Genomic DNA, 16,420 nt, shown 5'->3' with positions numbered 1-16,420 from the left:
GCACGTAGCATAAAGAAAAACATTGTATCAAAATTTATAGTTATTATGCTCAAAGTTGTTCGCATTGTTGTCAAGAAAGCTTATTCCGTGCGTTATTTTTCTTTTTGCCGTTTCTAGTTTCATGGTTTTCTGGTGTAATTTCACATTTTTCCTGCCCGAGTAAACAACCAGGACGTCGCACGGCGAAACTATAGCTCACTACCGCTGAAGCTTTGTAAGCGACCATGAGTGCGTGTTCGTTAAGTCATCTGTATTATTTTGCTGATAAGCTTAGGTGATTCATCTAGCTTATAAACCTTACGTGATGTATTCATCTAGCTGATCAACTAATGTTCCGTTCATCAAATGTTTCGTTCCCCGCATGGGCAATCACAGAGGAAGAAGATTTTTATGAGTGATATTATCAGCTCAAGGGGGTGGCTGAGCGTCAGAGCGTCCTTTAAAGTCACACCGGCGACCTGTCAATCTTCGGAAAACCCCGAAGAATGGATATTTCAAACATTACGTAAAAGCAATGACTCTTTTCTATAAATTGCGTTTCTTACTTGGTCCATATTTCGCTGCTTGCAATAGCGGATACAATAACGCTAAAGACCGCGTTCTGTACTGGTCTAGTGCTTTTTGTTTCCACGTTACACCTGAGAACTTTTTAATCTCATCAGCTGCTAACACTTCCTGTCTCCACCTCGTGCGTTTTGCCTTCTCTGGGAAACCAGTCACTTACACTTAATGACCAGCGGTTATCCTGCCTACGTCCTACATGCCTGCCAAGCCTATGTCCAATTCTTTTTCTGGATTTCAAATATGATATCTTAACATCACTTTGTTCCCTGACCCACTCTGCTTTCTTCTTGTCTCTTAAGATTACATCCATTATTTTCCTTTACATCACTCGCTGCTTCATGCTCAATTTAAGCCAAACTCTCGTTGTAAGCATCGAGGTTTCTGCTCCAAGATGCAGCTGTTATATACTTTCCTCTCCAGGGTTAGTGGCAGGTTACCATTCATGATTAGAGAATGCTTACCGAATGTGATCCACCCCATCCTTATTCTTCTATTTATTTTACTATCATGATTGGGCTCCGCAGTTACTACCTGTCATAAGTAGACAAATTTATTTACAACTTCCATCGTCTCTCCACCTACCGCAAAGTGCTGTTTTCTGCTGAGACTGTTGCACACCATTTTTGTTTTGTGCGTACTTGTTTTCAGACCTACTTTTCTTGCTATCTGTGTCAAGTTCTGTAATGATGAGCTGTAAATTCGTCTTTTGAATTGATTATCAAAGCAATGTCATCAGCAAATTTCAGGTTACTAAGATATTTTCCATTTACTCTTCTTAATGTAGGGTGACGAAAGCCTCCTGCAAACACGGGGTGAATAGTATTGAAGAGATCGTGTCTCCCTGCCTTGTACCCTTCTTTATTTAGATTCTGTCACTTCCATTGTGGAGAACTATGGTGGCTGTGGATTCACAGCAGATTTTTTTTCAGCATGCCTATGTAGGATTCTTCACTGTCCTGATTCCGTAGTGCCTGCATTACTGCTGATGTCTAGACTGAGTCAAACGCCTTCTCGAAATCTGTGAAAGCTATGTATAGATGTTGGTTGTATTCTCAACATTTCTCTATTATCCTAATATTATGAATATGATCTACTGTGGAGTAGTCTGTAGAAAACCCTACTTGGTCCTTGAGTTGAAGGAACTCTAATGTCGCCCTAATTTATTGGCTATTATTTTTGCAAATATTGTGTAGAGAACGGACAGTAAGCTGATCGGCCTGTAATTTTTATGTTCTTGGCATCTCTTTTCTTACGAATTTAGATGATGGTGGCGTTTTTCCAAGATTCTGGTACCCTTTCCGTCAAGAGAAACTTCGTTTATAAGGTGGCCAGTTTTTCTAACACAATTCCTCCGCCATCTTTCAGAAGGTTCGTTGTTACATTCTGCTGACTCGCAGGTCACAGGTTTGAATTCCGGCTGCGGTGGCTGCATTTCCAATGGAGGCAGAAATTTTGTAGGCCCGTGTGCTCAGATTTAGGTGCACGTTAAAGAACTCCAGGTGGTTGAAATTTCCGGAGCCCTCCACTACGGTGTCTCTCATAATCTTATGGTGGTATGGGACGTTGAACCCCAAATATCAATCAATCAATCAATCAATCAATCAATCAATCAATCAATCAATCGTTGTTACATTATCCTCACCAACTACTTTGCCTCTTTACATTACTTCTAGGGATTTCCTTACTTCCCCTGTCAATACTGGTAGGATGGCCGATTCCTCTAAACTATTATTGTTTCTCACGATATCATCCTCGTTGGTTTGGCTTCTGCACAGCTCTCTGTAGAACTCCTCCGTCCTCTCGACTATCCTATCCATATTGGTTATGACATTGCCTTCCTTGTTCTTTAATGCATACATCCATTTTCGCCTATTCACAAGTTTGCCTTTGCGACTTTTGGGCTTCTGCCGCTTTTCACAGCCTGCTCAATTCTCTCCAAGCTATACCTTCTGACTTCGGCTACCTTATGTCTATTGATTTACTTTGGAAGCTCCACTAGCTCTATTTTGTCGGTTGCATTTGAGGCTTTTATGGTTTCTCGTCTCGTAATAAGTTTTCTTCTTTCGTCTTCTGCGATATTTTCCCAGGGTCGTGTCTAGTGACTGAACCTCCGACTTTCATTGCACACTGTTTATGATGTTAGTAAGATTATCATTCATTGTGTCAGCGCTAACGCCGGTTACTTCGTTTAGTGCCTCGAATTTACTCTGAATTGAGATTTTGACTTTCTTTACTCTCGCTCCTATAGCTACTTTATGAATTTATTTTCGCGTACCAGTTTTTATATTTGCTTATTTTTAAATCAAGGTGAAAGCAGCCCTTAACATTCTATGGTCACTGAATCAGATCTTGCCAAATACATTAACGTCATGTACAATACCTGTGTGTGCACACAAAATGAAGTCTATTTTATTCTGTCTGCACACACAGAATGAAATAGGCTTCATTAGGACTTCGCCACGTCCACTTATGGTTAGCCTGTTTTCTGAAGAGCGTACTCAAGATCAGCAAGTTATTACGTTATGTGAACTCGCCTAACTCCCCCCTGGCCTTTCTTGAGCCATTCCATACTCCTACACTGCATGGTATCTTGCCTGTTTCTTGCCTACTTTTGCATTAAAGTCGCCCATCAGAATAGTATACTCTTACTTTACTCTATTCTTGGCTGATTCTACGTCTTCATAGAAGGGTTCAACCAGATTATCATCATTGCTTGATGTAGGTGCGTAGGCCTGTTCCACCTTCATCTTGTACCTTTTGTTAACCTAAATATGATACTTACCTTCCCACTCATGCTACAGCATCCCTCTATGTTGCCAGCAATATTCTTGTGCACAAGAAACCTCACTCCCAGTTCTTTTTGTCAACTAATCCATGGTAGCAGAGAACATGTCCGTTTTTCGGCACTGTAAAAGCCTTACGTGTCTTCCTAACTTCGCTTAGCTCTATTACATCCCATTGAACACCCTCTGATTCCTGGAATATGGGACAGCTAGACTAGCCTCACTAGATAGCGTTCCAGCGTTGAAGTCCTACAACTTTTACCTTAGCATGAAGTAATTTTCCAGCACTTCATGGTAAAATTGATGCACCATCAGATTATGAATATATATATATGTATATATATATATATATATATATATATATATATATCCTGCTCACGGCTGCTTATTTTTTCACCCACTTTTCTTTCGTCTTATTTACATTCCATTGGTTGTAATAACTTCCCCTATACATTTTTTGGCATTACTTTCTCTTAGATCTTAATAATATTGTGTCAAAACACAGAAAAACGAGCGCCTATAGGTATACACTTCTTTCACTTATATATATATATATATATATATATATATATATATATATATATATATATATATATATATATATATATATATATATATATATATATATATATATATATATATATATATATATATATATATATATATATATGTATATATATATATATATATATATATATATATATATATATATATATATATATGTATATATATATATATATATATATATATTAGCACGAAGTATTTTCGAAGCAATTTATGCAAAAACAGATATACCATAAGATAATGATTATATATATTGATATATATTATAAGATTTTACGGGATACACAGAAAAAATGACAAAAGAAAAAAATAGAAAAGCTTCCAGCGTTCACTACGTTATGCGAGGGACGTCGTGAGTTCGTATTTTCTTTCATGCTTTTTCTTAAAATATTAGTGTTAAAGCGAACAGGATGTACCCTCATTGCAGACGAAGGCCAGAGGCTGACCGATACTGGCGAAATATACGCTTTCTTTGTTACTGTCCACACGAAGGAGAACCTACTTGAAAATATATATATATATATATATATATATATATATATATATATATATATATATATATATATATTCCCTCTCTCTCTCTCTCTCTATATATATATATATATATATATATATATATATAGAGAGAGAGAGAGAGAGATGAAATAGATGATCAGAGTTTCTTCCGGCTACCGTAATAAAAGTTATAAACTTCGAAAATAGTGCAGTATAGGAAACAAAACAATGAAATATTTATTTAATCCTAACAGTTTCGGCTGGTGGACCAGCCTTCTTCGGAGGATGTAAGTGAAATGGTACAAGTTCCCGTAGCAGACCCTCTCCCGTGACCCTCTGCTACGGGAACTTGTACCATTTCATTTACATCCTCCGAAGAAGGCTGGTCCACCACCCGAAACTGTTAGGATTAAATAAATATTTTATTGTTTTGTTTCCTATACTGCACTAATTTCGAAGTTTATAACTATATACATATATATATATTGCCATGAGTATTTGATAACACAGAATATATATATATATATATATATATATATATATATATATATATATATATATATATATATATATATATATATATATATATATGATGATGAAGGCCAGACTCTAGGCCGAAACGTCGAAATAAACCACGTTGTGACCGCTCACGGAGGATCTACTATACTATATATATATATATATATATATATATATATATATATATATTGCCATGAGTATTTGATAACACAGAAGCCGCAAGTTGCATGATTTTGTAGTTAATACAACATTTATGAATCACGGCAATCACGGCATTGTAATATCTACGCTTACATTGAAATGGTCGTGTGGAATGTATGCGATTGTTTTGACGTAATAACGAACCGAACATGTTTGATGTGCCAATTGTACCTCACTGCGTCATAGAAAGCATAATGACTAAAGCATTTATTGCGAGGTGATAAACGCGTTTTGGGGTCAAAACGCATATTGTACATACAGTGCACAAAGGCTTTTCGTGATTTGAAAGACTTCCACTACCCTCGCTAGCAGTGCTCCAGTCCTTCACCTTAACCATGTGTTTGTTTTCTTTGCCACACATTGAAAAACCCAAAAACAAACGGCAACGCTATACGTGATCACTAATTCAACATCTATTACACCGTCTGGGATTCCGATCAAGGCACAGTTGCTATCGCTGTCATACCAGAGGCGGAGGATAATAGACTTGTTTTTCTGGCCTTTCGGCTTCACCCAACGTTTTTAATTAGGAAAAACGGTAAGGTGATAAATGTTTAAACTCAACAAACAATCAGGACACAGTACAAGAAGTAACATTGTTTTTCGTCTTGTCACTATTCTTGGTGCCACTTTTTTTAGTAGATATTGCTGGCTGAGAAGCTCCAATCCTGGCGCTGACAGAGCACATTCATCACATTATCGTCAAAAAAGCACACTAGAGCATCAAGATTTTACGAAGCCTGCGCTGAGGCAAGAAACCTTTCATCCATAACACGCACGTGCAAACACTGAACGTTTCGGCTTAATTTGGCCACAGGCTCGCCTCATCCTCTTGGATTGTCCATGCGTGGATGGCACTCTTATTGCACAATTGATCGCGTATGCAGATTTACATTTTCTCCTGTATTTTTGTAGCACAACTGAAATTGCTTGGCATAGATTTTTGTCAAATGTAAATAATATCTGAAGCTTTTTTGAGTTTAGCTCATGACTTAGCCTGCTGAACCAAGGAACATGTAGAAAAGAAAATCTAACATGCAGCGCCAAACGTTATAAGCCACACATCATCAGATTTTTTTTTGTCAAGGGCTGGCTGTATGCCGGTTGTGGTCTCGTGGCAGTTCCTTCATTGTTAATATGGAGGAAGGAAACAGCATTCCTTCCTCCGTGATATTTATGGTGTCTGTGATGTCGATTTCTTCCCAAGCATCGTGCGTCTGCAGGTTGTCCTCTGGCATGATTTACTAGGGTCGATTTACGGAATTCGTCCCGATGATTTCTCGCCTAATGGTTGTGTCGTTCGTGATCTCTTATAGCACCAGCGTAGCTCACTGACCGGCCCACTGTCTGCATTCTCGTGGTGCTGTATAACTCTGGTCAATCGGTGCCCCAAACTCCTCTGAACATTTCCCCATATTTCCTATCTATTCTTTTTACTTGTGATTGGGTTACGAGTGCTTCCTTCTTTTAATCTTTGTACTTCTCTGCACAAGCTTACATAAAATGCTAACAGTAGGTCGACAAACGGATATCCACTCTATAAAGATTCTTTTAGAGACATCACTTCCAGATATTGTAACAATGAAAGGTTAATAACTGCCAGTTATCAGGCCAATAGCTATGTATAGTTTCAACAAAAGGAATACCCTTTCCATTGGTCCAGCATTGAACTAAAATAAGTAGGAGCTATTGGGCCAAAACGCAGTCTATTTAATCATTATGTAATAATTGGTGGTAGCTTTTTACCTACACAACTAGTATTCGTCTTATTAACACCCCATTGACCCAATAAGAAACTGATCAGCTACACCTACTTGACCATTACAACTCCTATTAGCCTCATGAAAGGGCCTGGCATACTGGTCTAGTGGCTAAGGTACTCGGCTGCTGACCAGCTGGTCGCTGGACCGAATTCCGTCTGCAGCGGCTGCATTTTCGATGAAGGCGAAACTGCTGTATGCCTGTGTGCTCAGATTTGGGTGCACGTTAAAGAACCCAAGGTGGTAGAAATATCTGGTGCCCTTCACTATGGCGTTTCTCATAATCATACGGTGGTTGTCAGACGTTAAGCCTCATATATCAAGCTTACCTAATAAAAGACCATTACACGTGGCTATTGGTTCTAATTAGTGACACCCATTTGACCCATGTAAGTACTATTTGTTCAATAAAAAACCAGTAAGTGTGGATGTTTGTCCCTTTTGGTGACACCTATTTGACTAATACAACTCATATTTCTCAATAAAAAATATAATACGTGTGTCTATCGGTTCCTATGGGTAGCAATACAATCGTTATGCACGCCATACTGCCCTAAAGACTTCCTATACAACCAATAGCGATTTCCTAATAAACCAATCAAAACTTCTACAGCAATTTTTCCTAGGTCATTGCATTGTTGTAAGATTATATTGCCATAATTACAGTCACAATAGCAGTTGCAATGAACTTACGACTGCATGTTGCTCTCTTCCAAAGCAGTTTCATGACAAGGCACAGCTTCGTGGTAGAACAGCTGATTGTCACGCAGCATGTTTGTGTTCGATTCCAGGTAAGATCCAGATTTTTAGGAGCGAAGCTGCGGAGACTTGCAACTCTTCCCCACTTGTCTTCCTCCATCTTCGTCTCGGCTCTCTCCTCTCTGAGCGACGAACAAGCGAAACCATGCCTTTGCCCTGGCGTCTTTAACATTTTGGCACTTTTGGGTTTTATACTCTGACCAGTGATTGGTCTGTTGTCTGGGCTGACTCGCGCTGCACTGTGCGTGCCGCACACACCCTCTCTCAGTAGTTCCTGCCGCCGAGTGCAGCAGACGCTCTCTCCCCTCCCTCCCAACCCTACCGCCATCCTGAAAAGCAACAGTGAGGCTTCAAGTCTGAAGTTTGAAGTTTATTTTTGCTTCCATTTCAGAAACAAGGAGCAGGAGCAAAAGGCTACGAAGGCCTGACAAAGGGCTCCCACTCCTGTTGCCACTCAGAATCAGCGGTACATATGGCAATACAAAATTCATCACACTAATTTATATCAAATAAAGTTCACATAAGCTGTATACAGACCATATAATGAATAATAGATGATAAAAAAGTAACATATAGCTTAAATCAAATCAATCCGCATAAATAGCCCGGAATACAAAAGAAATATGCGCAATAAAGAATACTAAAACACATATGATTATAATTCTGCAGAATAAAAATTTCTGGCTTCAGTAAAATCTAACATAGAAGACGAGATAGATAGATATTTGTGGCCGTACTGGTGGCTAATTTTATAAATATTACATATGCACATATGCACTCCTACATACTGGCGTCAGTCAGGTTAACCTCAGCTGTATTTAGCGACATTCATTGAGGTTGGTCTATGGAGCACTGTCGCAGCTACTATCATCGCAAGCACAATTGCAACATATCGGCTAACCGTTGTTGGTGTTGCTAATAGCCATGTTACTGTTGGTGTCTTTACGCAAGTTTCTGTCTCTTTATGTGTGCTTCTGTTTATGTGTTATTATCCTTCTTTCTGCATTTTTTTTTCTTCTCGCCCGTGAAAACGCACTCTTATGATTCCCACAAGGGCCCATTTTGCTGTTGCGCCTCGATAGCCGAATAGTGGGGACGATTGCCTTCAAGCTTTGGGTAACCGGGTTCGAGTTCCTCCTCGTCAAGAAATGTTCATTTTGTTTTCTTCATTGTTGTCATTCATTCATTCATTCACAAAACTTTATTTGTGTCCTGAAACCCGGTCTTTTGAGACCGAAGCGGACCTCTTTGTAATTCAAGCAGAATTCCTTTTTAACGCGCACCCCCTCTTCTTTCTCAGCTGCTTGCTGCAGCAAGATTCGTTAGATAAAAGAGAAAGAAAAAGAATAAGAATGGCTGGGAGGTTAACCAGAGCTGAGCCCTGATAGGATACCCTGCAGTAGAGAAGGGGAGAGGGGGAAGGAGAGTTATAGAATAGGGGGAAAAAGGCACTGAGTGGGCCGACGCTTTCACGTTTCACGTTTCACGTTTCACACAACAGTTCCACGTTTCACATCACAAACGACGAAGCAGGGCGGTGGCTTTGAGGACACGAAAGAGCCCTTTCGTTGCCTTTTGGGACTAGAATAGGCAGTGCCATGGACCCAACAACTTCTCGACAGTGAAATAACTTCTGTCGAGTTGATTTAGAATATCAGTGAATAAGCTAACGACTTAACGTACAGTGGGTCCTTTTTTCTTGTCCATGTTCGTACTTGATGAAACTATAGAATCCTGCCAACATAGCAAGTCGTCTCTTGAAACGAGCGGGCCTTTCTGAAAATACGGCGTCTGTGTGTGCAGCCTACTCCCGGACTTTGTCATTTGTCGGTCTTCTGTGGCGAAACTGCTGAGAACGCCGTTCAGCGAGGAGGCCTGGCAGTTCGTGGCTTGCCGTATCTACGGCGTTGTCTTCGTTCAGCACCTGTTGACGCACAAGGTGCGTGACGATCACTATCGCTGCATGAAGGACCCGCATGACGACCTCAGGTCTTACTGGGGTCTCAAGTTTCCGGAGTACATGTCCAGCTGTAAGTACATAGCCAGCCGATTTCTTCAGCTTCACTTCTTTTACATATCACTATAAGGAGCTTTCCTATTCTTCCTCACCGTGTTCGCAGTGCGTTTACATGCTATTATTTCAAACGTATTAGCTGTTTGTTAAGCTGTACGAGTGACTGGCTATAGGGGAGACCCACGGCGAGGAAGGTGCTGCAGTGCCCAGCACTGTCAGTCGATGTAACGTGAAAACTGGTTACTCGAGTGTTCATCCCTCCGCTGTCCCTTTCAACCTGTCTTGAAAAGGCGTCGCTTTGCTCGCACGCTGCACGCATTCTGCACGTGTTTTTGAGAGTTTTGCGTTGCGCGCCATTATGATATATACGCTTCTGTCCGCGTTTAATAGGATTGCCGCAATTGAGCATTTTTTTCATGGCAGCAATTTGGTAAAGGGAAGGGTCTTCACAGCCATGTAGCCGATGCGAAGCAAGTTGTAGCAGACGACGCTGTCCTCGTCAGAGCAAAGTGCGTTTCGCAAGTGAACGACGACGCTGTTTACGACGTGGAGTTAGAGGTGAGTACAACTTTCTGTACGTTCATACTTGTATACCTGTTTTATTTGGTTTGCTGTGAGTACTATGCACTATGTTTGTTACTGGATGCATGGGTAAGACCGCTTCTCGTGCTTTAGGTTAAGCGGTTCTTGCGCTGGGACTGCTACGAGTTGGGATACCCTAAATCACTAGCACCCATCCAAATTATCGTGTGGTATATAGACAGCAGTTCGAAAATAAATGGTCTATTTGGGGCTTCTTTCTGACCCACAAAAAAAATTTATATCTCGCGTGTCCTTCCTTGCTATATCACTGTTCTCATCACGGGTGCTTCGAGTTCATGAACAGCGTGCGTACCATCTTGATTGGCGCCCAGCTTTTAGAGAAGCTTTTTTGTGTGTATGTCTAATGTGCAGGGAAAGACCACATTGCTATAAAGGTATTTCATATTGATCAAAATCGAAAATTCACCGTGTTGTACGGGCTGCACTTGCACACTCAGTAACTAGTTCACTGCATCTGCCAATGAACGTGCAACAGCTGATAATGCATTTCTATTTCTCTTTTTCGTAGTTGTCGTGGTCGTGGCCACTCAAGCGGGAGCTTCGCATCACCAGCGGCAAATGTAGTTGCATTCCTGGCGTCTCTAGCGATTCTAAATCATTTGAAAGCGGGTCATAGACATCGAGGAAAACAGCTTTCTCTTCATCTTGCATGGCTGGGTCATCTTGAGTAATACCTTGCGGCACAGCCTGCTCCACGAAATTTTGTGCTGATCTGGCTGTCCTCACAGAATGATTCTTCCACCTAAGCAAAATAAGGCTGTGGCAGAGATTAGATCGTGCCGTTCAACACAACGTTTATACGTTGGAGTTTTTTATATGCGAGGTATTTCTTAGCGAACTTCTGCGACTTTGAGCGTACTTATCTATCTAACCGCCTACGAGTTTTAGCTCTCCTAGCCGTTTCGATAATGGTATCGACACCAAGCATAGTATGGCATAATATGACTGCATGGAGAACATATTTGACTAGTCATAAGATGAAAATCATGACATGTGTTTCATGAATGTCATGATATACATTTCATGGTCCTGCCGCTCTTGCGGTGGTTTCCTTCACAAGGCATATTGCAAAACTGGTTTGGCATGGCATGATTGCATTGCAAAAACAAGCAACAGACCATAACATGAAAATATTCACATGCGTGTTATGTAACAACATGACTACAGGCCACGCTCATGATGCGCTCGCGGCCGTTTCGCTAGCGTCACATATAGGAAATTTGGTATTACAGTGCGTGAATGGTTGACGAAGATATGTGACTGGTGCGAACGTGATAATCATGAACATTTGTGTCATGTAACAACATTACTACATGCCACGCTCATGGTGCGCTGGCGGCCGTTTTGCTTGCTTCACGTATACCAAATTAGATACCACGGAGTTGAATGCATTACGAAAGTATGATACTGGTGCAAACTTGATAAACATGCGATGCGTGTCATGTAACAACATGACTACATGCTACACTCATGATGCGCTCGCGGCCGTATCGCTAGCTTTACACTGTACCGAACTCGGTGACGTGACGCGAACAGATGACATAGGTAAATGACACATCCAAACATGATAATCATGCCATGCGTGTCATGTAACAACATGACTACATGCCACACTGATGATGCGCTCACGGCAGTTTTGCTAGCTTCACACGTATGCCAAATTTAGTGTTACGTGACGCCAATGGATGATGAAGGTATGTGACTGGTGCAAACATGATATTCATGAGATGCTTGTCATGTGAGAACATGACTACATGCCCCAGTCAAGGCACCGATACATTTCGACGTGACATGGTGCGCGTGCTCGCCGGCATCGCCACGCCAGGCGCCGGTCCTGCTATATACTCGCAGACGCACGCAATGCTGCGTCGCTTTGACGCATGCCTGTTTCAGCGCGACCGGCGTCCCTCCATCACGAAAAGAGGGAGATGCAGTGTTGTCTGGGTAACGCATCAGTGAGAAATGCAGCATGTCGCATTTCGCACCAGTCAGTCGGGCGGCGCCGACGGACGCTAGTTGCGCCTGGCGTTAGACTGTAGAGTGCTCGCGTTTTGCTAAGGTTGGGCCGCTGTGCTCAGCGTGCGCGCGCATCAATGCTACATTGCAGTATATTGGGCCCTTCATGATGCACTCGTGGTCATTTTGTTAGCTTTACGTATGCCAAATTTGTTGTTACGTGACATCAATAAAGGACGAAAATATATGACTGATGCAAATATGATAATCCTGACAGGCGTGTCATGTAAGAACTCTACAACATACCACGCTCATAGAGTGCTTGTGGCCGTTTCGCTAGCTCCACATATACTAAATTTGGTGTCACGTGACGAGAATAGATGATGAAAGTAAACGACACAACCAAACATAATAATCATGACACGGAAGTCATGTACGGCATCATTTACCTCCACCTCGTAACGTTGGGCTGATTTTAAAGTGACATGTCAACATTTCTCATTCGTGCTTGGCATGTCATTGATTCCCACTGTACGTGGGAACTGCCAATTTTTTTATTCAGGTATTGTACGGTGATCAAGATTGAGTATATCTGTAGTGCACCAGATAACAATAATTGTTTATCATCTTCAAGTTTAAAATGTACAAGAAGTCTGAAAATGAGTATACGTTCAAGAGTTTTTCGTGATCCTGTTAGTAACGCCCTACATTCACAAAATAAAACAAGTACTGCATATGAAATCAAACTCTATGAAAACATGTACGATGGCAAAATGCCCCAATAAAAATTTGCAATTGTTTCTATCTGTGTGCAAAGAAATATTTCATACAAGAACTTCACGGAGACAGCTTCGTATGAAAACTTATTAAGCATTTTGCATTGTCTGTTGCTTGAATCATTTTTACTTTGTATGAAAACTATCAAAAAAGCAATGTAGTTCTTTCGGCGCACTGCTTTAATCAATTCCTGTCTTCTGTTTTTTTCGCACCATCTGCTTGGGAATCGGCAAAATTTCACTGGTGGAGTCGACCCCTTCGTGTTTGCATGGCTATTGTGACAGTTGACGACACAGCAATAGTTCGCCCCTTTCTGTAGGGGTGACATCGCGGAACGAGGCGCGTTTCACGTACAGCGCGCGCTTCGCAAATGCGTGGGAGCCAAAGGGAGTGGAGGGGTCGCTACACGCTACTGGTGTGCGCTTTTTCTCGCAGGGGAATTGCAAGCGCTGGCGTCGGCGGGCAAACTTGAGCGGGTTTCCCCTATAGAATGCAAAGAGCTAGCGATATCAAAGAATACATGCCTGAGTCTGCTTGACTGGAGCTCCAAAATATTCTATGCGAGAAGGCATATAGTTTCGCATTATACAATCTTCTGCCACTGTCATCTTCTCCAAGGTGTATTCTTGTCTCACACGTCTGTCCACTTACTGGCATGATTGGTCGGTTGGCATATCATATAAAGATTAGGGGTAGCAAGTGCGTTAGTGAATCATCCGTCACACTGCATGAAAAAGAATTAAGTTATTTAGGCCAAGCTTGTTTATTGCCTTGAGTGTGATAACGCTACCTTGGCGCACCTCGTATTCTGCGCATGTTGTGGTGTAGGCTGCCGGGACCTATATATATTGCCAATATTTTTCACCCCGTTTTTTCCAATAAACAACAGTTGTGAGTCAGCGCCGTCTTTTCTTTCTGTTCTACTCCTTCCCTGTCCTGTATTTTTTCTGGTGTTGCGCTGTAAGAAAGTTCACGATGGATTCTAACCAACTGGCCCGACTTACCGTCTTACTACAAGTACATTGTCATCTGTGTGTGCCACAGGCCTAGCTTGTGAAGTTTCTGAGAACATGATCGAGCCAATTATGCGAAAATACGAAAAGACCATTCAGAAATTCTCTACGTCACGTGTGGAGGTCTTGGTGCAAATTGTAACAACGAAATTGAAACCACACTTTTATCCGCTAATTATCAATATATGATAGTGAAACATGTTAGAGTTTGCAGAGTGAAGTCTTTCAAATTAAACCAAGTCATTACTTCTCCTTCGTGTCCTTTTGACAGCAAAGCTGTCAAAACTACTCGTAATTTGTGCAGTCTGCCGGGAAACTATATACATAAATCAGCATAGGTCACAGTTATTACATGAATGCCATTATACAAACTGATTAACTTAAAGGGCCACTCACTAGGTTTCACAAATTTGAGCTGACAAGTGCGATGCCTAGATGAGGCGTTCATGATCACGTCTGCCAAAATTTGCAATGTTAGCGCCACGAAATTGGGCAAAATTTCAAGATGAACGCTGCTCTCCCTTACTTTTGCGGGCGCGCGCCCAGAGAAAGAGGGCATGACGTGTGTGTACGAATGGCCCTACGTGCAGGGTAATACAGTGACGTTGGTCCTCTGCGTATACGACTCAGCTTTGACGTTGTCAATAGTATACCACGTGACATGGCTTAAATTCTTGAACACGACAAACGTAGTTTCTTTATTTTGTTGCTTGAAGTACATCACCAAACAGCGACTTCAAAAAGATTTACAGCACATCTCCACATCTCCAGCGCCCCGACGCACGCACCCTTCACCAGAAAAGAGCACAGCCATTGCTTTCACGCGGAAGAAAATGCGCAAGTATGCACTACACCTCGGTAACCGCCGCTGACCTATGTATGGTCTCAAAGATTTCTGGGAATCATCATCGACAGAAATCTTCCCTGCTCTCCTCAGGTGAAAAAACTTCCAACTAGAATAATATCAGCCACTCTACTCTTCAAATTCATGGCTGGAACACGATGGGGATGTAGTTGCCGCTCAATGGTACTGCTTCAGAAAGCATACGTTGAACGAACATTACGCTATTGTCTACCGGTGCTTCACCGACTATCCCCAGCAAATAACAGAATTTCGGAAGCCACACGCAACAGCTGCCTACGAATATGTCTAGGGCTTCCGAAGAGCTCATCAGCATTGGGAACTGTAGCGGAAGCAGGATATGTCATCCAGTGAATGTCATTTCTATACAAGAAACCGTGCGTACACATCTTTGAAATGTATTACAAGGTAAAAATCATTCCCCGTACCCAGTTCACCCAACGCACAGCAATTCTTTGTTCGGCCAAGCTGTGCGAATGCTTCAACTCTCCCCTGTTAATCAGTCACAAAAACTTAATGAATGCAACATTTCCTGCCTGGACACTTTTGTCTCTAACTATAAAAAAAGCTGTACCTGGCATCAATGGGGCGAAGAGATGAATACCACAGGCTTCGCTGATGCAGACTACTCTCCTCTTGTCAGCCAAGAACTACGCTCAGAACTCGCACATTTACATCGACGTCTCAACCACCCAGGAGACTTACGCTTATGGACTTTGTATCCCTTCTACAAGACAAATGCTATCCTGTCGACTGCAACGGAAGACATCCTCGACAGCAGCAGAACTTCACGGCATCAAAGAAGCTGTCCTTTACATCTTGCGCCAAACGCTGGGCCGATGGGTAATTTTCACCGACTCCAAAGAAGCACTACAGATATGGTTCAACCTCCTAAGGAAAACGAATTCTCAACCCATTTCATTCGACATAGCATATCTACGTCACCTGGCTGTGACCGCAGACAAATCTACCACATTTCATTGGATACCGGCTCGTTGTGGAATTTCCGCCAACGGAAAAGCAGATGAAGCAGCACGCAAGGGTCTTCGACACCACAAATACAGACAAACTTGTTTCACTAAATAAATGCAGCCCAGATGGCTAAAAGACTTGTGATTGAAGAAAATAAGAGACGCTGGAACCTTCCGACACATCATTATGCCTTCCTTCACTCAATCGACCCCTATCTGAGAACAAGACTCTCATTCGAAATTCATCGCCACACGGAAACGCTATACCATCGTCTACGTCTAATCAGGGCCTAAGTTAACAGCGTACGGTACCGCTTCGGTCAGTCAGCGAGTCCGTATCAATAAGTGTGGCTCCATCGAATCTGTGAAACATGTATTCTTTCAGTGTAGAGCGTATGCGGAGAAGCGTGCGATTCATGAACATTGCATGCATTCTATACCCGAGATTCCTTGACTGTGTATTGGGACCTCTAGCCTGCACCAGTTTACAGAAGCGTGCAATGAAGCTCTTGTTTGTGTACTTGGACAGTATCGGTCAGCTAGACAAGCTTTAGCTGTAGCTTGACACCACGAAAAACC

The 16,420-nt window shown here is 41.8% G+C and overlaps 1 protein-coding gene across 2 annotated transcripts in view; it reads left to right on the top strand.

The window, feature by feature from the left end:
- The window catches only part of LOC119186086 (decapping and exoribonuclease protein), a 72,035-nt gene that overhangs the window by 15,649 nt on the left and 39,966 nt on the right, over positions 1–16,420 (top strand). For both annotated transcript variants that reach the window (XM_075896082.1, XM_075896083.1), the window contains exon 2: positions 9,449–9,675. In XM_075896082.1, the coding sequence (XP_075752197.1) occupies positions 9,449–9,675 (227 nt within the window). The remainder of the gene's footprint in view (positions 1–9,448; positions 9,676–16,420) is intronic.

Source organism: Rhipicephalus microplus, chromosome 5 (genome assembly GCF_043290135.1).
Source record: "Rhipicephalus microplus isolate Deutch F79 chromosome 5, USDA_Rmic, whole genome shotgun sequence".
NCBI classification, from domain to species: Eukaryota; Metazoa; Arthropoda; class Arachnida; order Ixodida; family Ixodidae; genus Rhipicephalus; species Rhipicephalus microplus.
Note: the sequence above shows the minus strand (reverse complement) of the source record. Positions and strands in the feature narration are given on the sequence as shown.